Source organism: Balearica regulorum, chromosome 4, assembly GCF_011004875.1.
Source record: "Balearica regulorum gibbericeps isolate bBalReg1 chromosome 4, bBalReg1.pri, whole genome shotgun sequence".
Taxonomy (NCBI): Eukaryota; Metazoa; Chordata; class Aves; order Gruiformes; family Gruidae; genus Balearica; species Balearica regulorum.
Window position 1 is genome coordinate 30,519,578 of NC_046187.1, and position 23,394 is coordinate 30,542,971.

General features: G+C 37.4%; 1 protein-coding gene across 3 annotated transcripts in view; it reads right to left on the reverse strand.

Moving 5' to 3' along the window:
• GRID2 (glutamate ionotropic receptor delta type subunit 2) overlaps nucleotides 1-23,394 on the reverse strand; it is a 742,195-nt gene that overhangs the window by 110,438 nt on the left and 608,363 nt on the right. For all 3 annotated transcript variants that reach the window (XR_012835284.1, XM_075751604.1, XM_075751605.1), the window contains exon 11: nucleotides 20,375-20,687. Coding sequence is in view for 2 of the 3 variants with exons in the window: in XM_075751604.1 (XP_075607719.1) it covers nucleotides 20,375-20,687 (313 nt within the window). In the remaining variant the exon portion in view is untranslated. The remainder of the gene's footprint in view (nucleotides 1-20,374; nucleotides 20,688-23,394) is intronic.

Consider the following 23,394-nt stretch of genomic DNA (forward strand, 5'->3'; position numbering starts at 1 on the left):
ACCACCCACAGTCAACAACTCAAGATGTTCACCTGTTTCTTCTCCCCCTATACTCAGCAATTTGAAAAGTTGCCATTATTATTGAGGTAGCTTTCTCAGATGCAAAACCTTATGAAGGTACAGTAGCTGGGATTTTCAAAAACAAAAGCAGTTTGTTACAGATTCAGTCACCTGTAAGAATTTTGTGCTGGATCTTCACTTAAAAACTCCTTCATGTTTCCCCAGAAAGAAGGTTTAATGGGAATGTAAATTACAATTATTAACATCCCAAGCCCAAATAATTTTCTATTATATACACAAATTAGATATTTAATCAATGCTTGAATATGAAGGATCACCTTACTGTTTTGTTCAAACTTTGTCCTACCTATACAAAGCATTGTGAATCCTGCATCACCACAACATAAACAAACTTGAAGCTTTTTTTCTACTTCAGTGATGTGGAGTTGTACCATATGTGAAATAATAAGTGACTCCATTTATATTTTTGGTATATAAGTATTGAAATCCTTGGCCTTTTAAGAATTCCCATACTGAAAGACAAAATCTATATTAGACCTGTACAGTTGGAAATTAATTTCCTTATATTTCCAAGATGCCATGTAATTATCTGAAATAAGAACCTACTGATCAGATTGGGAGATATTATTTCAATATAAGGACTTTCAAAGATTAACATTAACTTCAACATCTGAAGATTTGGTTTTCTCTCCTGCATAAATTTTAAATGCTTTTTAATAGAATATTTCTGCTTTACAACAGTTTTTGCAATGTCTTTGAAATATTTAATTTAAAAATGATTTTTAATAAAATGAAATGAGCAGACAGCTGTATCAATTTATTGGAACAGGTTGTTTGTCCTTTTAACTTTCAGGTGCCAATCCCTGCAGATAATCTTCATATTGAATTGAAATGGATAGAGTGATAGAGAAGAAGCCAATCATCTCCTGGACATCTTTGCATTTTAATTTTTCAGCTTAATGAGTAAAACTAAGTAAGTTCTCACTTTTTTTTTTTTTTTTTTTTAATCAAAATGAAATGCCAGCAAAGAGAGGACCACTGAAAGTCACACACCTGCCTTCTAGTTTTCAAGTGAGGATGCTGTCCAGCAAGTCACCATGAAAGCCATCATAGAGCCCTCAGGCACAGCATTCCCATAGTATACATACAGTGTAGTTTCCCCATACATCAGTAAGGCTGTCCCCACTGTTGACTGCTACCTTATTTTTTTTAACATCCATATTAGCAACAAACTTTAAAAAAACTGTGAGTGCTGGTCATCCCAAGTGCTTTTAGTTCACCCAGGTGTTTGTGAAGTCTTATTCCTAATTCACAGTTGTACCTTGTATATCAGCAGTCAATAAATGAAGCTTGAGGACAAAGCTAGCATCCAAGTACACATACAAGAGATGCATATCAAAATAATCCATCACTCCTGCCCCTACTCTAAAATCTTTGCACTGGCACTTAAACCACCATTTCTAAAGCAGCACTAAAACTGCAACTGCAAAGATACATGATTTTTAAGCAGTACAGGCAAGGTACTCTCCCAGCGAAAGAAAGAAAGAAAGAAACAAAAATCAAAGGAGATCTTTTACTGCCATAGTATCATTTCTTTGGCATCTATTAGGAGACTTAATGTGATACAGTCTTGTTCTATTGTACTGTTTGCTGAAATGCTTCCCGCACCATGACAGCTCACCTGAAGAAACCTCTTCACTCCCTTCCCCCAATTTTGTTTCTAGGGATAAAACTTTCCAGAGTTTTCTTTCAGTCCAAATTTACATGTTTTCTCAGTGCGAAAGAGTACCAAATAATTCAGAAGAGCAACAATCATTGTTTTTCTATTAATATTACCATGAAAAAGAGCTACAGACCTAACAGTTGCTGCTATTGTCTGTAAATTAGCAGGCAGAAGGGATATGCATGTAAAACTCCCAGGGCTCTGCTTCCCAATACCTAGTATGAGTTCCGGGTGCATGGACATCTTTATGGACCACAGCATATTCTAGTTACGAGGGGCTATGCACAGGACACACAACGCAAGGGAGGAGGGAGCCAAGAAGATGAAACAAGTCTTTCCCTGCTGTTGTCTTCCATATCATACTAGCAAAGCTGATCACCTGGTGCCATGTAAACACACGTTGGTGACCGGAGTAAAATCTATCCTATCATACCTCATTCCTATAGCAAAATTCATCAATGGGAGTTAACATGCTGATTGTGGTTATGCTAAAACCACTACTGTTGTAGCATGCTAAGCAACACTTAAAAATACGGAGCTCCACTCATGAAACAAATGGAAATCAAAGACGACACTCAGCAGTCCTGGAGCTGCTTTGTCATCATAAGAGACAGACCTCAAATGAATACAGAGACTGTGTTATTCTTTAGACTTGCCCCTTCCAATACATTTGCAGAAGGGTATGATGTGGCACAAAATGCCACTACCTGCAGATCACCTATGTTGTGTCTACAGCTCCTAGTATAATTCAGCTGACACTTTTAATATGTACTAAAAATAATTTAAAAATCTAATCTGCCTTTAAAATTTTCAGATTGCATGTGTAGGAAGGAAAAGATATTTTCCAGAGTAAACTGAACTAACAAAAAGCAATCTCATTGGGAGTTTTCTGAAAGAGCTGAATTACCGTAGAAGTGACAGTGAAAGAAATTACTTTTAGGCCTCCCACCCTCACATAATGCAGCTCTCCTTCATCAATCCTCGATCAGTTTACTGCTGGTCTACTCCAGATAACAGGCTTAGACTGCAACCTATCTTATGAATTTTTGTTTATTCCCATTTATTTGCAAGTGCTTCAAGCTAAATATCAGAAGGCAAGAAAAATAACACATTGTCTTGACAATGTAAACAATATAATGTATAATTATGGCAGACCTAAATATCAGGAAAATCACATCTTAGGAGATAAAATGTGAACCTATACAGCTCCCGTACAGATTTCTAATACCTTTTAAGTCATTCTCCCTTGTTAGCAGTAAGTTTAAAGGTTTATTCAAGTCAAAAATTGCAAGAGAGGATTACAGGCAAGGAGGAGGAATGAAATCATGAGAAAAATGGGCAAAACAGGGGAAATCGAGGATCTCGCCTTGGTGAGATCTTGGTATTCTATAATTCTGAACTGAATTTGAATAATTCAAAATGCATACGCTGTTTCTCCTAACGTCTTGTTCTCAGGGATTTGTCAATTGTTTGCTTGAAGAACTGTGTCCATCTGCGTAGTCCAGAACTATGAAAACGTTTCAGATTGAAATGGAAAAAATTCTTTTTTTGTGGACAAAAAGAAATGGTGAAACATTTCTTGGAGAAGTTTTAACTACACTTGGCACTTCTGAGACCAAGCCTGGTGACAGCCATCTTGCTGAAAAGTGATGCAATTTTTGTTACTAGTCATCCAGGCAGTAAATGTGCAAGATAAGGTCTCTCTCTGATTTAATATCAATTTAACAACTTCACTGGGAATGCACAATATTTATAAATAAATTTAATTTGCTTAACAGTTCAAAAATAATATTTTTACTATTACTAAAGCAAATTGCTCGACAGCATATAGCCAACAATGTTGAGAAAACTCGGAATTGATAATTGAGAACAATAATGTCTTTTGAAGATTAATTACTGAAATCTACTTTATAAACAACTACACACACAGAGAAGCCATAAACCACCGTTATTCTATGTCCTGAATTTGATAACTCTACTAAATGGTCCTTCTGGGAGGAGTTGAGAGCTGGGCTGGGGGTCTGCTGCAACTACTCCATATGTGAAGAGAGAGGTATGGATGAGAAAGCTCTGCCCTTCTCCTACAGGAAGGACAGTACAAGAATCACGGCTTGTGATTTCTATTTGTGATAACCACAGCTGCCAGGGCAATCCCAAAGACTTGGTTCTTATTATAGACAAAACTCAATTTGTCACCAATGCTTACCATCAAGGCTACCATACCATTCTCACTTTAAGAACATATCTCAAATTTCAATCATATAAGCTGCAATATTATCTGCTAGAGCTCTGCAGTGAGCTAAATTTCTGTGTAAGGAGTTTTAACCAGATTTTTTTCAGATAATTTGGAGACCCATGAAAAGATGTTAATTGTGACTGTTTTACTGAGGAACTCTAATACTATCAAACTTGAAAGCAAGGGTCTTGATTTTGCTTGGAAAAAGAAGGTGAAGAAATAATAGGGTGGGTTATTTGGGGACAGATTTTGATTTTGCTTTTTCTCGCAAAAATTTGGTCCACATTCAGTGAATTACTGGCCTTTGGAAAAAACCACAAAGGACTGGGAGTTGGCTGCAGTTTAGCCTTTAGCTTGTTAGAACAGTCACATCAATTATGCTGTGCGTCTGCAATTTTCATTTGCACAAATATAAAGTGTAGAGTTCTGTTGCAAACAGTTTAGATCAATGTACGTCTTTATGTTTTCTTTGTGAAAGGGACATTTAATAGAGAGTGGGTGTAAGGGGAGTAGTTTGTATTAACAAAGAGGCAAAGGCATCTTATATTTCAGCTATTTTTGCCATGAGAAACAAAACCTGAAGTTTGACTGAGCTCTGTTATCTTTACAAAACTCTGCAAAGCAGAGCTCTTCAAAGGCAGAATCTTTCAGGGCATTAGCTATTGCTATTGTTCTGTAAAAACTTTCTTGAGAATATAAAATCTCCCATTTTCAATTGGAAATGTTCAATTCAGTATAGGACAAAAAAAATACTTTACAGTCAATGAAGCCTGTACCTATTTCTACCAGCTGTGAAATAAATGCAGCTTGGAAGTTGTTGGAAAAATCTCTCTCATCATGAATTTTTCTTCCTTTCTTTTCATTTTTCACCCATACTTTTCCATTCTTCCTTGAGCTGTGCAGAGTGCATTCATTTCCATAACATATAAGCTGTCATGTCATAACCTGAGTCTGTAATATTACATTGTGCACTGAAGTTAACACCCATTGACCACAGCAGGCATGACATGTATTCTTCAACAGGAGAATACAACCCTTTGAATAGGTAATGCCTTCCAAAGAAGCTTGTAAATCAGTGGCTGAATTCCCTAGCCTCGCAAATATTGGCAGATTGCAGTGGACTGAGACTAGGGAACGAACTGAGCATGAGGCAGGCCTGGCAGCCAGATTCTACAAGGTCTGCACAAGTTCAAGAGCCAGCTATTGCTTTTATTCACCACACCACCTGTTTCTCCCCTAGCATTTTGTTTTTATTAAAATGTAGTGATTTTTTTTTTTTTTTTTTTTAAATTATATGCAAAAAGAGATGTTCAGATATTTTGTTTCACACATGAAACATTTCTTCAGGTCTTACTTCCTAAAAAGAGAGAACTGCATCTACGTATTATTATTACCATTACTATTAATACTGTGACGATACTCCAAATATATTAGGTAGTAAGTTAGAGGGATTGTTTTTTTTGGTTCACTGGAAGTAGTAGGATTGGAAAGGAACCAATTATTTTTACTAAAGTGATTATAAAAGCTTCCATCAAATCCAAAAGATCAAGCAACATTTTTTTTTAAAAATAATATAGTAAAAGTCATGTGTAGTGGGGGTTTTAATTGCCAAGATATTCTCATATTAGTTTTCTAAAAATAAACATGAAGTAAATGAGAAACAAAAAACACTTCAAAAGAGATATTTGAAACATTTAAAAATGTTGAAATATTTAGAAATGTTTATATTTTTCTTCTATTTACCATAAAAATAATTTAGTGGAGCCACCGTAAATTCATGGAAATGTTGGTATTCATTAATCTTAAAATTTGAAATATTAGATAAATTTTTGATGTCTATCTTCCTAGCATACAATTGATAGAGGAGACATTTTCATATGCCTACTCCAACAGCATTAGGGCTCTTCTGAGTTTATAACTGGCCTATTCTTTTTACTGAACACAAGTCCTTTGTATGTCAAACACTGTGCTTAAGGGACAAACCAAACGTATCCTATCTGGCTATACTGAAAATCTCCTTACATATCTTCTGTTGTCAGCTTCCAGCAGTACTCTCTCTCTTCAAGTACTGTTCGGTGTCTGGCTTGGGTGTGGCTCCCTGCAATACATTATAAAGCATTTTTCTGTGTGCCACTAGTGTATTTACTGTGGACATGCTTTGACTTCCTTTCCCCTGTTATTTCTACAGCCTTCTTCCTCCTTCTCTGCATGATGATTTTGAGGAGAATGACTGTTGTTGTACTCTTTGAGAAATACTAATGTTTTGTATAAATACATATCTTTAATACCAGACTTTTTAATTGTGATATCTTTTGGAACGATTAAGTGTCTGTCTATATTCGTGAAGTCTTGCAAGTTGTTACATCCATATATTAAGATGGAAGAAACACTCGAGTTCAAGGTTTAGTTTGGTCTTTAGGTTTTACATTAGATTTTTCTGTCAGCTTTCTAAAACCTGCCCAATGCTCCAGGACTCAGATCAACAAATAGTGGTCCTAGAAGCTCCTTAGCAAGCTCCTTTAAAACATTTGGGTGAAATTTGTTTGGATTTGCTGATTTGGAAATGTCTGACATTACTAGCTGCCATTTAACATCCTCTCGAGTTGCTCTTGACATGGAAAGTATGTAATTTGCTTTTTCACAAAGACAGAAGAGAAATATTTATTGCCTTTCTGGCATCACTATTTTGAATGGTATCACCTTCAGCCAATGCACCGTTATCATATCTTTAGCTCCTAATATCTTCAAAGCCCCCCTTCCTGTTGTTCTCAACTCTGACTCACCTTTGTGTACACTTGCTCCCCGTGTCTTTTTTTCTGAATTCTGTAGCTTCTAACTCTTTGGTGCAATCAATGTTTCTTTTTCTTTCCATCTGTTCTATGTGTGCATTCAAGATGCTTCAGCATGGGAAGCCTGAGACTTGAAACATACATCATTTGGATTAAACGCCCCTATTATATCTCACATTTTCCCTTATGCATTACAGATATGCACTAGAGGAGCCAATCAGCCTCTACTCCAGTGTGATTTGGTGGTCTACAGCAGACATTGACTTCCATTTCATGTTCCAGCCATTAGCACACTGTCCCACAAGAAATCAAGATCAATTCTTTCCAAGTTCTCAGTGTCTCTGAAATACCTAATGCCATTTTTGACATACTGACACTACTCTTCCCCTTTTGCCCACTCTGTCCATCTGTCTTTCAGTATTTCATAGTGTCATATGTTCCTATTAGGTTTCAGTAACACCACAAAGACCAAATCTGTATTCGTCAATGTGTAATTCCAACTGTTCTTGTTTATTACTCAGATTTCTGGCACTGGTCTATAGGCAATTAAAGAATGTGTTCATTTGTCATTTGGTGCCCTGATTAATTTTTTTTTCCCCTTAATGTCTTACTTCTGAACTAAACAATCACTTACTCTGTCCCATTTGTTGTTATTAGCGTAATGATCCCTCGACTAATCTCATTACACTTGCTCCCTGGAAGATTGTTTCCTTTCAGCTGGGTGGGAAGCACTGCCCTCATTGCCCTCCCAGAAGGGAAGCAATGATCCACATAAGAAAGCTCTCCTTATTTATTTCTCCTCTTTATGTGACAGGGACAATATCTGAGATGATCTTTCTTCTCCTTCAGGCTTATTTCAAATCACTTTAGTCATCTGAAATCTGTAAAGTAGTTTAAGAAGCTGCATCTTATACATGCTTATAGATCCTTATCAACAACTCTGGAAGGCAGCTAACCTGACAGTATATGCACAACCTTGTGCAGGTAGATGTAGGCTCCCTCTAACCTCCTACCAAGGAAGCCAGACATGAGACAACTCCAATCTGAAAGAGAGATTATCATGCTACCTTGTCACTCTTGGTTACTGCTGGCCAGTAATGACCTCCAAGTTATATTTCTTATCTTGCAAACTCCCTCTGAAAATTCTCCATTTGCTACTGCTGTGCATCTGTTTGGATGTGCCTTTGGCATTTGATTTGTATACTAAGGCTCATTGCTCAGCTCTGTTTCCTCATTAATAGGAAGACATTACGCATGCTGAGATTTCAAACGCTGGGGCTAATCAAGGACCAGTGGCACTGCCACTAAGCCCTCATCAAGTTGTGGCTCTGTGTACCCGTGTCATAAATCTGGTCAGAGGACCTTGACACACAACCTGATGGACACATAGAAATATCCAAAAAAATGTCCCAAATGATTACTCGCAAACTATTTTGCTTGAAACACAGGATCCTCAGTCATGTTCTTTGAAACCCTCCTCTCTCAAGCTAGAAAATGCTCTAGCACCAAGGAAAGGGCGAGTGCTACCCAGTGCAAAGCATTTCAGTGTTGGCTCACCGCTGGGTTAGCGACCTACAGAGTGTTTATAAGTTTGAGTCTCTGCTACTTCTGTTGTCAAATTATGTTTCTATCTGTCTTCAAATACAAAGCCAGCTTGCTGTCTCTACTGCAATGGCTTCATTCTAGTGACAGAGGGCTAATCATTTGGTCACCAGACTCCCTTGTAAACTCTGCCAAGATACAGCAGGAACTGTCACAGACACCCTTGATTAAAATTTTGTTTGAAAATTTATCTGCAAAAGTCTGTCAGACACAGCTATTCACTACATACTTCCAATCATTTGTTTATGCAGAGCCCTCCTTTTCCTCCCTGGATCTAATTTATGCACAACAGTAGTTAGAGGCTCTATAAAGCTGAAAAAAACCCTCATGACAATAGCACTACTAGGGGCAAATTAAGGAGGGAAGCCAGATACAATATCTCTTTGGGTAAACAGGAGTTGTACCTATAAAGGCCAGCTTTAACTCTGTCTTAATCCTTAGGTACTCAACACAGGCTTTCTATAATGTTCACCATTTCCATTCTGAGAACGAATGGGTCAGAGTCTCTTTTACATCACTCTTAAGCTGTGACTAGACTATGCAAGATTCAGCCTCAGAATAATCTAGATAGAACTGCACTCTGTCTGCTACAACTTTTTAGAGCTGCTGCTTTTTTAGAGCTGTAAAACCATTCCATAAACTAAACCCCTATTCATCCTAAACATAATGATCAGGTTTGCAGAGAATGAAAACAGAAAAAATTGTTTAATGGGAGAAGCAATAGAAAGTCAAAATCAAAACCCAATGGACTTTGTTTAAGGCTATATTAAACAGAAATTCAAACCTCTGATTAAAAATGAGAACAGTACAATGATGAAGATTTTTACTTCCTTTTTCTACGCAGGAATTTTTAGATAAAACCCAAGCATTTAAATGCTGGGTATACTGAAAGTATACTGAAAGTATAAAAAAGGGTCTAATAACTGCATTCCAGAAGAAAGGGATCTAATGTGCTAATGGAAAGTCTAACCTCTTTTCAGCTGAGCTGAGATTCCAATTTTCTGCATCACTAGCAATGATAATGTTACACAAACAGTGTTCAATCATTAAATTAATTCCCATTAAATCAATGTCCTCAAAGGCCAAACAGCCCTTTAATAATTACCTGATTAAAGTGATGTTAGCATAACTTATTAGTTATAGTATATTTATAATTCCCTTCCCAACAATAAATTGCTTCTTTCCACCCATCTTGCTGAAAGAGTGACACTTAGGCAAAAGTTGGGAAGGGAAGCACATCATATCACCACGTAGCAAATGACTGTGGTCTAGCTTCTCCTAATATCAGTGATACTTCAACAATATACATTAATCAGATTTGCATTTCTATTATGTAGTATTTACACTATGAATCTTCAAGAGCTATAGGAATTAATTCCTGGCTTTTAAGCCTAGACCCACAAAATAAATTACTTCTTTCAGATATTAGCAAGTATATTTCATTTTTCTCTTTTGCTGTCATTACAAAAGAAGAGTAATGACTGCAGCTAAAGTTTGAAAATGGAGGCATCTACTTGTATTTGCTGAAGTTACTGGTAGCTCTTAGAAGCATTACTTGACTTATACTATATGTATCCAGATGTTGAAATACCATCCATGTCTTGATATTTGAAAGTAAATAATTTGATTGCTATAACTATGACCAGATTGGAATTGTGAGGCTTCCTGCCCACCTCTAATGAATAAGTTGGCCAAAATCTCGAAAATGCATTCTCTTATCAGAAGACAGCAGGATTTCAAATTTAATTTTGGGGTTACCAAATACAGTACCATTCAATTACATAATCATAAATAATTGTGCAATAAGCCTAGCAATTTTACCAACAGCTGTTTGCTCAAAAGAAGCTCTGACCACATAATCTTTCGTTGCCACTTTTACAACATAGGACAATAATTTTACATGATATAATTACAAACATACACACACTGGGAGGCAAACACAGACTAGAGCTCAACGTGCATGTGTAACAAACACAAGGAGCTTCTGGTGATCCTCTTCTATAGAGCTGTGATGTGTGCTTAAAGATTGCACCTGACTGCGTGCCTGTATTTGCAGCTACTGTGAATGCATCAAAATGATACATTCTAGCTATTATTTTAGAGAATATTGTCACCCAGTCTTAACAAATAACCTTGCACACTGGCAGCCTTCTGATTAGATGTCAAGAGATGCTGAGACCCAATCTTCCTATTACTAATAGCTGGATACAAATGCTCTAAAGCCTCAAACAATCAACTACAATTATCATCTATGGTACATATTCATAAGTAGCTAAGCTAACTGTCACATATAGTTTGCATCATGGTGGCCTTTCCATAGACTACCGACAGTGTTATATGTAGTACCTTCCGGGATGGCAAAAAGAACTGTGCACAATGGACTGAAAACAGGCCATCTGTACATACAATTAACATTAAACTGAACAATGTCATTAATGAGGTATTAAAGTGCTGCTTTAGCTAAGAGCCTGTCAGGGAGGACATTATGAACACGAGGGAGAGAGAGTCCCCTTTGGCTGAAACTGAGCAACTATGAACCAAGCAAAACAAAAGACAATTCAGTGAGACCATAAGGACAAACGATTCCAGTAAAGCCTCCATGTCTTTTGACAGGTACTTTTCCCCACCATATTTTTTCTACCTCTACACAGCTCTGTGACTCCAGATTTTGGGGATGAAGGTAATTTTTAAAAAAAGATCACATACTGATAGGTAGTTTTTTGCCTGAACTTTCAAAGTATTATGAAACGCTTTATTAATCTGTTCTTGCAAGATTTCCAAGCATCCATCATCACAGAGTGGCACCTGACTAGTTCAGAGGCAAGTAAATCACAGGCATCTCTGATACATTAGTTCAGTTTTCATGTCACTAATTCTAGTTATCCTTTAATTTTCAGAGTACTTCTCTGCAATGAACTCCCAACCTTACAGAATTCAATCATCACTAATGCAGGAGCTCTAATTATGTTCCTAAATAACACATTTTAAAATTTAGACTAAAATTCCATTTCAGGTACATCCTGTAATGTTGTTATCAAAGTGATCTGTCAAACTCAGATGACCTAAAGTAATACTATGACAATTTATAGCAAACAGAGGAAAGAAGAAAACCCTCATCCTTTTAAGTTTCACTGAGAATAATGATATAATGTAATTTATTGATGAAAATCACTAATACAAATGCTTATGTTTGAAAGTTGAATAACTGGATTTTTACTGCAAATCAGCTACCACCCTGCTTAAGATCAGAACTCAGATTTGTTATAAGTGAAAAGCGACATCAAAGATGACTTTACTGGATAGCAAGGATTTTCCTCTTTGGGAACAGATACAGAAATGAAAGAAGCCATTGTAAAAACGGAATACACGCTTATACCTAAAAATGTTCTCTTAGCCAGTATATCCAGGCACAAACAACGAACACTCCCACTCAACAGATTTATTATCACCGTTCCTTAACAGCCCGTTTCCAGAAGATTTTCCATCTTTCCTCTTCACTGTTATCTTTACTCTATCCTAATGCAAGGGAAGCAGACTCTTGAGTCAAAACCACATGTGCTCCTTCATCTCAGTTTTTGTCTGGTAGATGAGGTATAATACATTTTTAACCCAACACGATCTCAATAACTTCAAAAGCACTGAAAAGGTAAAGTCCTACTCTATGATCTCTCCCTCCCCTATTGACAGTGGAAGAATAAAAATTAAGCAGCAGGAGGTTCCTACAGCAGGATGCTGCTGTAATGAAGGCAATCCCCTTAATTTGCATGCTGGGAAGCTGACTAAATAAAAAATACAAATAAAAACCCCAACAGCTCTAATTTTCCCATATTTTCTGAGAGTGGACCTTCTTGGCAATTGATCATCATTATTTGCTTCCTTTCAGTATTAATTTTAGCCTACTCCTTTTATACACATTTTAATATTACAAGAGGTCTGAGGGAAAAAAACTCAACAGCTGAAGAAGGGAGACTTTCAGCAGCCTCAAAACCTCTTTGCTACTCCTGCCTTTACAGTTTGCAGGCAATTTCCTAGCACCTACCCACCAGTTGGTGTTATGAAGAAGAGCTGCATGGGTCGATACAGCTACGGCACAGCTGTTGCAGAGGAGGGACTTCCCACAGACCAGAAAAGCAATGGAAAACTACCATGAGTTCCCCTCTACACCCATGTTTATCTGGTACCTTAGATACCCTTGGCTGAAGAAGGCTGATCCGTTTTTGTAGATGAAGTTGCTGTCATCCAAGCAGAGGAGGAGTATTTTTAATAAAGCTAAAACTCATTTCTCACTTCCACTCTACCTTAAACAGCCAAAATTGACAACTTAAGTGTAAGCTTTGCTGCGGGAAAATCAAATAGCAGGACAAGTAAGGACGGCCTCTTCAGCTTCTAACCATCTTTGCAGATAAAAATGTGGGTTACAGTCTTCCTCCATGCAAGAAACATTTAGTTCCTGGCTAAACTGTTCTTCCTCATTTCCTCAATTAAATATATATTATACACAGGTGAACTCTGAAAAGTCCAAACTGATTACTTAATCCAATTCTTTACCCAAATATAGTATAAAGTCATATTAGAAATCATAACAATTAAAGAAACGGTTCTGAGTAACATATTCACCTTAGGATGCTTTTGAAAGAACACAGAAAGCTGGCTAGACGCCACAGACATTCAATTTTACTTTTCCTTTTGCCTCATTTGATCTTGATCAGCGTTTATACTATAGCCAGACAGACATTACCTTCTCACAGTCAATTAATCAGGCTTGGAGCTAGTCCTAGGGGAATGAAGGTGTTTTTGAGGCTTCCACACCGCCATTCATTCTCCACCTCCTCACAGAAGGTGTGTCAGACACAACATCACTAAATATACTGCCTCGTGTACCCAGTGCTATTACTCAAGCAAGCAGGTGCACACAAGATATAGAAACCCATTATTTTAGATGCCTCTGAGAACTGCCTGAGTCTTAACTTCAATTTAGGGGAAAATCCAAGCATATCCCCTGGCAGTTTAACGTTAGTGATATCACACCGCTGCAACCAAATTCCCACACTACTGAACATTTTACTTGGAGCATGGTTATTCCTTGGAATTACATTTTCAAAAAGAGACAATCAAATAAACCTCTGAAAGTGGTATATACGCAAAGCTACATCCAATGTTTGCAAATGTGTACTGTATACGTGGCAATAATCCTCAGTATATGTTGTCAGTTCCAGTGATCACTTGTAGCTTCCAAATACATTTGAGACATAGGACAAATTGCCAAAATTTAGTTATTTTTTGATGCCATCAAGAGGGCTGGCCAAACCATCAGGACGTGCAGAATAGGAGCCTGGGTACCACAGGGCTGCAGTGCCTCTTTCAGAGAGATGACTTGATGAAGGAACATATACATACTAATACGTAAGCCTAGATTTAATATAATAAAATGAGAATTTGGCAGTTTCATGTTTAAAGGTGGAACTATAAAGTCACAAATATACCTGCTGGTGTATGTGCTAGAAAAATGTAAAGACTGGTTTGTTTCCTAATGTGTTTGGTATCTGAATTTCATTTTCTCAGCTTAGTGTGGTGACTCTTAGGCTCAGAAAGTCTGCTCCCCTTGTTACAGGAATACGCCAAGACCTGGAATTAGTTTGAAGAGCAATTAAAATTGTTAATTAACGAGACTGGCATTTAAGTTTTGCTTTCTATCAGAAGACATAAACCATATTTATATGATAGAAGATAGGTAATATTTCCATTTTACAACTGAGAACTAATATATATGATATTAAATGAAGTTTATATGGTCAGCCAGCAGATCAGATGCAGAGTCCAAATTAGGAACTAGGTCTTAGTTCTAAAGCTTTTATACTGGATTTTTTTTTATTTGCTAAACTTAAAAAATAATTAGGTTTCACCACTAAATATCACATGTGAAGATATAATTGATTTCTAACATTTTTTTTCAAAATGCTTTTAGAGTTTTCCCCTGAATATTAAATACATAGAGACTGGTGTACAGTTAATTAAGGGAAAATGTCACTAAGAAAATACGTTGTTACAGCATAATGGTTTCCTGCTGATAGGGATATGCTGAGAGTGAGATAAGCAAGATGGAGTAATTTATTAAGCAATAGCACACTCCAGGCAGTGCATTTCAGGAGGATTATATCACGCCTTGGGTGGTAATAGAAGGAATAAGACTGAGAAGTCTGAGCGGCTTTAACCATCCGAGAAGTATTATAATGACTTAGAAGTGCCAAGGCTTGAAGTCTGTTTTATTGCTCTTATGAAATGTAATTTAAACAAGGCAAACAGTAAGATTTGCTCATTTACTGGGCATTATGAACATAATTGGTCATTATTGATACCACTGATGACCAATCAAAACCTCCAGTTCTGACCAGCATTTTAAACTAACCAAAACATAAGGGGATCAAAACTGGCCCACCAGTGATGCTTTCACATCATTCATTTCATAACTTTGCTAGATTAAGCAAGAGTATTAAGATCTCTGAAGAAAACAATACTTTTGTGGGTAATAGTTTAAGCACTCCTGTGGTCAAACGCTATTTATAAAACTATAATGAATGTTTGTTTTGTTGCAGTCACTGAGAAGTGATTAGATCTTGAATGATTTGGCCATTTTTAGGATATTTCCTGTTATAGCAAATCCCTCACACACCCCAAAAAAAACCCCACATAAAACTTCTGCCTGGTTCTCTTTCTTACAGACATTTCCAAGTGAAACAGAGCCTTGGATCTTTACCTGCATAATCTAAAATCCTGCCAGCCCAGTTCAGAAATACCTCCTCTTACAGAAAAATTCAAAGTAAAATGAATAGAGTGGGATAAGAGAGAGACAAAGTCTTTCTATTATGTCTTTTATATTAAACACAAACCATTGTAATTTTCTATATAACTTCATTATTTTGTCTACATTTAGTTGATTTCTATTAAACTCAGTAAGCTTTTTACTGTATTCTGACGCAAAATTTGAGAGGCTGCTCTCAAAATAAATTCCTCTAGAACATTCCTCTGCAAGTTCTTGGTAAAAATTATGCAGCATTTCACCTGTCTCAAAAACCCGCTCTATTATACAAAAAGGTTCGGGAATAACTCTAAATTCTGAACTCCTGTTTCTTAAATCATTGTTTTTCTCCAGTAATGGTGACAGCAGAGTGGTCTCTAGAGTATTTCATAACAAGAGCCCATAAAGTAGTAGGACGCTAATAGAAAACCTTCGGGAGATTAAACTAGGTTCTCAGCAAGTCTAAATAGACATTGTGCCATTGCAGTGCGTTGATTCAGTTAATCTCCATGAAACTTTCAGTAAACCCAATCTCCTCTCTGAGACAGTTCCCTGTTCATATGGCAGGTTTCCAACATTGGCATGTTCTAATGAGGGCAAAACTTGAGGGAATAGCAACAATACCAGGGCTGAAGAGAAAGAAAAATGCAGTTGTATAGAATAGCACAAAAGTTGGGCAAAGACGATATAATATAGCAATATAACATATCACTCAGACTGGTTGAGGTAAGAAGGGACCGCTGAAGGTCATCTTGTCCAAACATCCCCCACCCAAGCAGGGCCACCTAGAGACAGCTGCCAAGGACCAGTGTCCAGATGGCTTTTGAATATCTCCAAGGACAGAGATTCCACAACCTCCCTGGGCAACCTGTCTCTGTGCTCAGTCAGCTGGGTGGCCCCCAGCATGGACTGGTGCATGGGGTTGTTCCTCCCAAGTGGCAGGACTTTGCACTTCTCTTTGTTGAGCTTTGTAGAATATATAGTAATAGGAGCTAAGTCCATGGAGAAGAGGAGGAGCAGCAGGACCAGTGGGGTCATGAGTGATACACAAGAAGAAAGCTACAGCAAGGGTAGCCACGAGCTGGTGGATTGAGAAGCTAAGGGGAAACATGGAGGGAGAGAGAGAGAGAGGAACCCCACTGAAAAGGAAACCTTAACAACATTGTCTGTCCATCTGGCAAAAGTTAATTTTGAAAAGAAGCAAAATACAGAGCTTTTGCCACTTAGTTTTCTAAGATGAACAAGGGAGAAGAACAAATTCAGAAGCCATGTCACTAAATTTCAACATAACTGAAATCCTCCACAGTCTGAATCTACTAATTTGCTTCATCGTTAGACATAAATAAACAACTCGGAGATAACAGATGTGTGTTACAGAGTCTCATGCCTGGATGAGTAGTTCAGAGCCAGAAGCATTTGGTTTTAATATAATTCACAGCCCTGCGTGGCCAAGATCACTGAAAAGTCTCTGTTGCCTTAGTGATCACAGTATATTGCAGATTCAGTGGGAATATTGGGTAGTAAGACAAAGCATTTCAATGCACCGACCATCATTTTTTGTTTAAATGTAGGGCTTGAGTACAGAATAAAAAAAACAAACAACACTTTGAAGTTTCTACACTTTTATATTAACTGAGCCTCCCCAGTCACATTGCAGCTCTATCCTCAAAGTGGTCTCTTCTAATAAAAAATAAATGTATCTTAAAATTACAAAAATAATGTACATAAATACATACACACTGATCTCTGTAATGAATAAAGATAAAATTAAAAGGGCAGCTTAAAGAAAATATACCTTTATATTATGAGAGTCTCAAAATGGTGCCTAGACAGGTCACTCCAACATGGGGGGAAAAAGAAATGGAAAGCCAAATTCAAGACCTAAGTTTAAATGATATAAGAAGCAGTGACATTAAATTTCAGTCTACCTTTAAGGAAACAACTAAAAATACTTAAATTTTGCTACCGAGTCTGACAGTAATCATAGAACTGCCTTAAAAACTATTGGACTGGTCTATGCTGACTCCAGTCTACAGGCAGTGACACAGTATTTTTCTCTGTTTCAAAAACTGCAAAAGGTTAAAACTTGTTAATAGAATTTGATCAGAACATCAGAGTCAAGGCTGAAAGAAAATATGAAGTGACACAGCACACCAAAGCTACCTGCTAAAATCTTCAGAGTTTTTAACTATTTCAGAAGAAACAAGAATCAAAAATATGTCCTTTCTGTTTTAATCAAAATAGGTTATGCGTTTCCTTAAAGAGTGACTTTTATTTTTCCACCAAAGGACTCTTTTGTCTTCGGATCTACAGCAGATCCAGAGCCAGCCTGCGTGCTTGCAAATCTTTCCTCTATCTAGAGGAAAGAAAGAGAAGACAATGGCAGAATGCGCTCGCTAGCCCCAAACAAAGAATCCAGCACTATCAAAGCACTAGCAATCCTCGGTTCATGCTGCTTTGTTTCTCTCAGTGCAGGATATAAAAGCATCTTTGGCTGTATGTTTTTATAACAGAAATGAGTACCTTGTCATGTTTTAAATCAGCAGCTGAAAGACTTCTTAAGTCAACGTGACAGTATTTGAAATGTCCCATGCTGCCGCACTTAAGATATGCCAATCACAATTAATACCAACAGATTTGCTATTCCAAAACAAATAAAACCTGCAGAGTTTTTCTGCTGAATGAAGAGCTGATGAGTGAAAACAGAAGCAAAATTACCACAATAGCCAGTTAGCCTGTCAATGGAAATTACTTTCATTTGTCTGTATTCACAAGGGTTAGTAAACAATAATGCTTCAGCTAATATAGTTTTTGTTATATTCAAATTGAATGTGAAATACAGGCTGACGTTATAAATGGATCTCTTACTCTTTTGCACTGGATTTCTGAGGTCTTCTGAGTCTATGTTTAAATTGGTCTGTAAGTTTCATATATTTTGGTATGAACTCTATTAAATTTGTGCCATTTTTCCCTCTAGCAAATTAAGGATTGTTCTCTTGTTGTTTGAAGGAGAGATGTATCTATAGGTTCCTCTCACTCAGTAGGAACCAAGTGAATATTTTATATTATTCTAGTGTATTTTAAAGAGTTGTGCTGAAAATCCACTTGGTAGGGTGGCAAGATCTTTTGCTTTGTAAATAAATGCTTCTCACCTTCCAAATTCTGTGATATTCTTTTTCTGAAGTCCCACAACAGTTCTGGTGCTCCCAGCTGCTATGTCCCATCCAGCAGGTTTTACTAATCCTGAGTTGCACCTCATGACCCTCTTTACCATGGGGAGTGGATGCAGATCTCCTTGAGAAAATTCTTTTTCTTTACTTTTTCCAGTAAATTCTGCTTTTTTGCCATCTGGTCTCACTTCTTTTCATTTAATTTCTTCCTCATCTTCCTGTTTAATTCAGGGCATCCCTCTAAGCCCTCCTCAAGCCCTCATTTTTACTGACCAGTCAGTAAAACCTTTTCTTTGTAAGCTAACTGAGCATCTATTGAAGGGCTCCCTTGTGGGCTACTACTCTGGACCTATGACTTTGGAAACTTTGGGACAACACAGGCTTACTCAGATAGACATAAGGCAAACAATTCAGATAATAATTCATGAGATTGAAGTGTGTGGTTAAACTAATTTTGCCTCCTTTAAACCTTTGCTGGGCAGTCTCCTAGAAAGCTTTTAGGGACTAATGATGTTGGGAATACAGCAGGGATGCGAAGCCTAATACCAAGCAATAAACCTATGTAAAATTACTCGCATTCATGCAGTAAAGAAACTAACTCACAAGTTTTAACCTAACAGACACACAGATGTAATGAGTCTAGTTCTGTAGCAGACCAACTGCTCTCTCACAGTTGGATTCCCTAAACAGTTACACTGGGAATATTTTGGACAGAAAGAAAACTTTATAAACCCACCCACATACATTCAAAGAACTCTTGTAGCTCTCAGCTGGCTCTGAAGTCTTTGATTTTCTTTAAAAAAATCCACAACAAACATGAAACAATCTCTTCAGCTTTCCTCAGCTGGCCATCGCTGCTCAACACAAATGATAATTTTAAAAGTAATATCTTTAGGTCGATGTGTTCAAAATTATACCTCTCGTGGAAATTCGCTAGCTTTCCTTCTTTTTTTTAGATGGTGGTGTTACTTTAGCTTTTTTCCCTTCTAGGAATTTCATACTTGATTTTCATGCACACTTTTAGCTTTTATGGATGTCATCTGATTGTTTCTAACGGGGAATTATGTAATTTCTAAATTACATGTTGCCAGTGTTACATAAATATGATGCTTTTACCTACAGTGTTCCATCCAAATTCATGTTGAAATCCAAAAAACTATCTGTGATCTTTGAGGCTGAAGTGGCCATGACTCTTTGCAGAGCAGATGCTCTGTACAATTACAAATAGGTGTACCTGCAGTGCCAGTAGTGACTGACAAACAAATACATGGATATGTCACAAGGTATTTGTTCTCTTTTGTTGTCAAGTGTTATTATATAAATCTTTGCTCTCATATGAAGCTGTGTTTTCCTATTCCACTTCACATTACAACTCTAATTTGCAGACTAGAATTTTAAATAGTACATACCAAGCCAAGATCTGTAGTCCCTGATGTATTTAGGACTCATGGTTAAAGCTCTGCCAGAAGAGGTAGCTTGTAGGAAGGGACTTGGGAACATAAACAGAATTGGGGAATAGCCTGAGCTACACCAGATGCTAGAGAGGATTGAGAAAGCATCCAGGAAGGCCACAGAAGGCCGAGTCTAAACATTATATAGGAAAATTGAGATAAATCAGAAGAGGGAGGAAAAAATATCAGATACAATAAGACCACCTAGCACCAGCGACTAGTCTAAACTTATTTCAAAAGCCAAATCCCAGTATTTTCTGTCTGACTAAGAACATAGCACTCACACTAACTATGAATAATTCTCCAACAGATGATGAGAAATCCTTTTTTTTTCCCCCAAGAAAAATAATCTTTTTCTAATTAGACAACTACAAGTCAAAACAAGCTAGCATGTATTGCTCCAAACTTCTCATGGTTCCCACACTGGGCAGCCAAATGTCTTATAAACCTTATAGCACAAGGCTTTCCAGCGCTCCCAAGTCCCTTGTGGGCTGTGGGAGGGAGGTAGGGAAGAGGAAGGTCTCTACAGCAACAGGGAGGATATATAGGTTTTCTCTCAGAGGCAGAATATCCCTCTATCTCTTACCTTGTTGCACAAAGGATCCATACACAAACCACATGGAGTTGTAAAGGGTTGTAGAGGTCATGGATCCCATCTGAAGGCGTGGTGGGTTGAGCCAGTTCAAGAGGTAGACCAGTAGCCCTACTAACAGCACAGTGCCAGCTATGCATGCCCACAGGGAGAGGTCAAATGGTGCCAAGCAGGCAAACATGTCTACTGTCTTCTCCGCCTTTCGAAGCAGCACACCCACTGAGTAGTCCATGTAACGTGTTGTAAAGTCCACCACGTTTTCCCTGTCGGGTGTGATGGTTAGGGCAGAGATCCCTATATCCGCTCTCTGAGGAAAGAGGGAGAGAGAAAAACATAAGTAGGAGCTACAGAAAAGGTCTTTATTCCTCTGCCTCTTTGATTATGGCAGCTAAACTTATAGAGAAGCAGATGCCACGGCCAATGTCACAAGCATCACGTACATGAACACAGAAATGTGGCTAAGGCTTGAACAGAATAGCTGTACCACATGTCTCAGTATCTGTAAGCAAACCTCTCTTGGTGGACTCAGGCACATTAGCTCTCCATGTTGTTATTTTCCAAGGAATCAAAATAGTTCAAATACAGATAATACCTGGAGGAAACCTTCTTCTGGTAATTTTTCTCAGCCTGGCTTAGTGAAGCCATCATTGGCATCGTTGCAAAAGGAAGACCTTGTGTATAGCATTTCCAATCAGAGGAAATTAGTTGTCTGACAGAACCACGTGATATCCAACATTTTGATGACATGATGATCATGACAAAGGGCCACTGTACGGTAAAGAGCATCTCATATATCCTGGGATTTTGGGGACACTCAAAATTCTGAAAAACATCAATTTTGGCTGCAGAGTCTGAAGTGCAGAAGAGCAGACATTCCATGCAGTTCCTTTACTATTTATTCCTCTATATCCTCCTGCTAAGCAATTCCTCTATATGACAATCTGTCCTGCAACTACCTTGGACTTGCTTTGTGCCATTTACATTTTTTGTAATTTAAAGAATCCATTTCAGATGACAAGAGGATGAGTAACATTCCTCGATCTAATCATTGCATTTCACAGCATGTCTGGGTATTAGGTCTCCAGAGACACCAGGCACAACTGCAGCAGGTGCTATTTTACTTTTCACATGTACAATTAGAACTGCAGTGAAAACAAGAAAGGGTATTTAAAGCAGACACATTAACACCACTTTAAAAAGCCCAAATACTGAACAGAAAGCCTATAAATTCTAGATATTTTAATATGAAAAAGAGTATTTAAAATACTTTAAGCTGCTATTAGTTTGATTTAATCCATTTCTGTTCCGCCTAAAGCAGTGTGTGGTCCTTTGGAAGGGGGTGAGGAGAGCACAAAAGCTTGAAACTCTCAGTACTGTGTCAAATTTTAACAACTCGAATCTCTTTCTTCTTGCCCAAAGAAGGCAGAGATTCCTAGCTTCTTAGAAATGTGATGTGAAATATTAAGTGAGAAGATATGGCAGCTGAAACTGATTAGAATCAAAGTTGCAAATCACCTGGGCTCTTTCAATACTATCTGCAAAACTCTCTGATGCCCATGGTGCAAACATACTTTTAATCACAGCGCACTTAAGACTTCGGTTTAAATTGTGTTACTTTAACTTCATATTAATTGTTCACTGGCTTGAGAGTGTTGTGGAAGATAGCTGGAGGCTGATGATTTGGACAAAAAAGTGCTTGAAAAATACTGATTTGCTTAAAAGCCATGAATTAGAGCTTCAGCTTTAATTTGTAGGTTAGATTCTCTAGCATCTTATGTGAAGCTATGTTGATGTGCACAGCTGAAAGCATGGCTTCATGAATTCGTGTCCCTTCCTAACAATTTTTTGTGAGTGATGATTTAACTGCCCTTTGCCCATGGGCAGCAGCAAACTCAGTCAGTAATCCAAGTAAAAATTTCCTCAGAATTATCTATGGAAACATTCAGATCATCTGAGTCTCTACCCTCTGATTATAAAACTTCTGGTCAACAAGTGACTGGAGTGATTCACAGTATCTGCTAACGGTTAAGCCCTAGCTCCAGTGAGCACATTGCAAAGCAGTCATCATTTGAACTGTTTTCCACAGTTGTGAATATAAATGTATTTTTAAAATAATTTACAAATGTAAAAGTCCAATGCTCTATAGCAATTGTTGTCAAAGAGAAAAACATGGTTATATTTAACGAATAAGGTTATGTTTTGGGGTTTTTTCCTGAATGTATATCGAAAAGTTAAATAGGAATTGAGGGTTAAAGGAAGACACGTGGAAACAAGAAGTCCTAGACTTAGCCCCTGCTGTTTAACTTTAGCTGTGTTATTAATTATCAGCATGTTACTAAATTACTTCCCTACCACACTAGATTATTGTGAGGTACTAATTCAAGTTGTATTTGTAAGATGTTTAAAGATTCTCCACTGAAAAGCAATATACATAAGCAAAGATACTTATATCAAATAATAGATTACTGTAGGACTGAATAATTAATAGATTTTTTCCTGCTTTTTTTCTCCTTCTTTTTAAAGAGAAACATATTTCTCCATGAACTACATTGCATGAAAAAGCACAGCATGTTGTATTTGTGGAAATACTGCTTCCATTTTACATCTCTGGGGAGCAATCTCTCCAAATTCCCCAGCTTTATGGTTCCACTCTGGTTGTCAGCCATCTATGACAGAGCAACAACATCCTAATGGAAATGTTGCATTTCCTTTGTCATACTGCAGCAGGAATTGTGATATAATTATGTCTTGTGGTTAAAGAGTGGTAGTAAAGTAAAAAATAGAAAGGAGAGAGAGATAAATCCTAACTTCACAGCACTCTGATGTTACACTACAATATGACAACTCAAATTCTTAACTTACTAAATTAAGTCATAAACACCAGTTCAAGAAAAAACTGTACGTTTAGCACAAAACCAAGCTTAAGCTTAACTTAATAGTTAATCTACTGATGTTCAGCATTCTTAATTACATATAGATTCTGTCAACTTGCATCAAAACTGGAAGATGAAAAA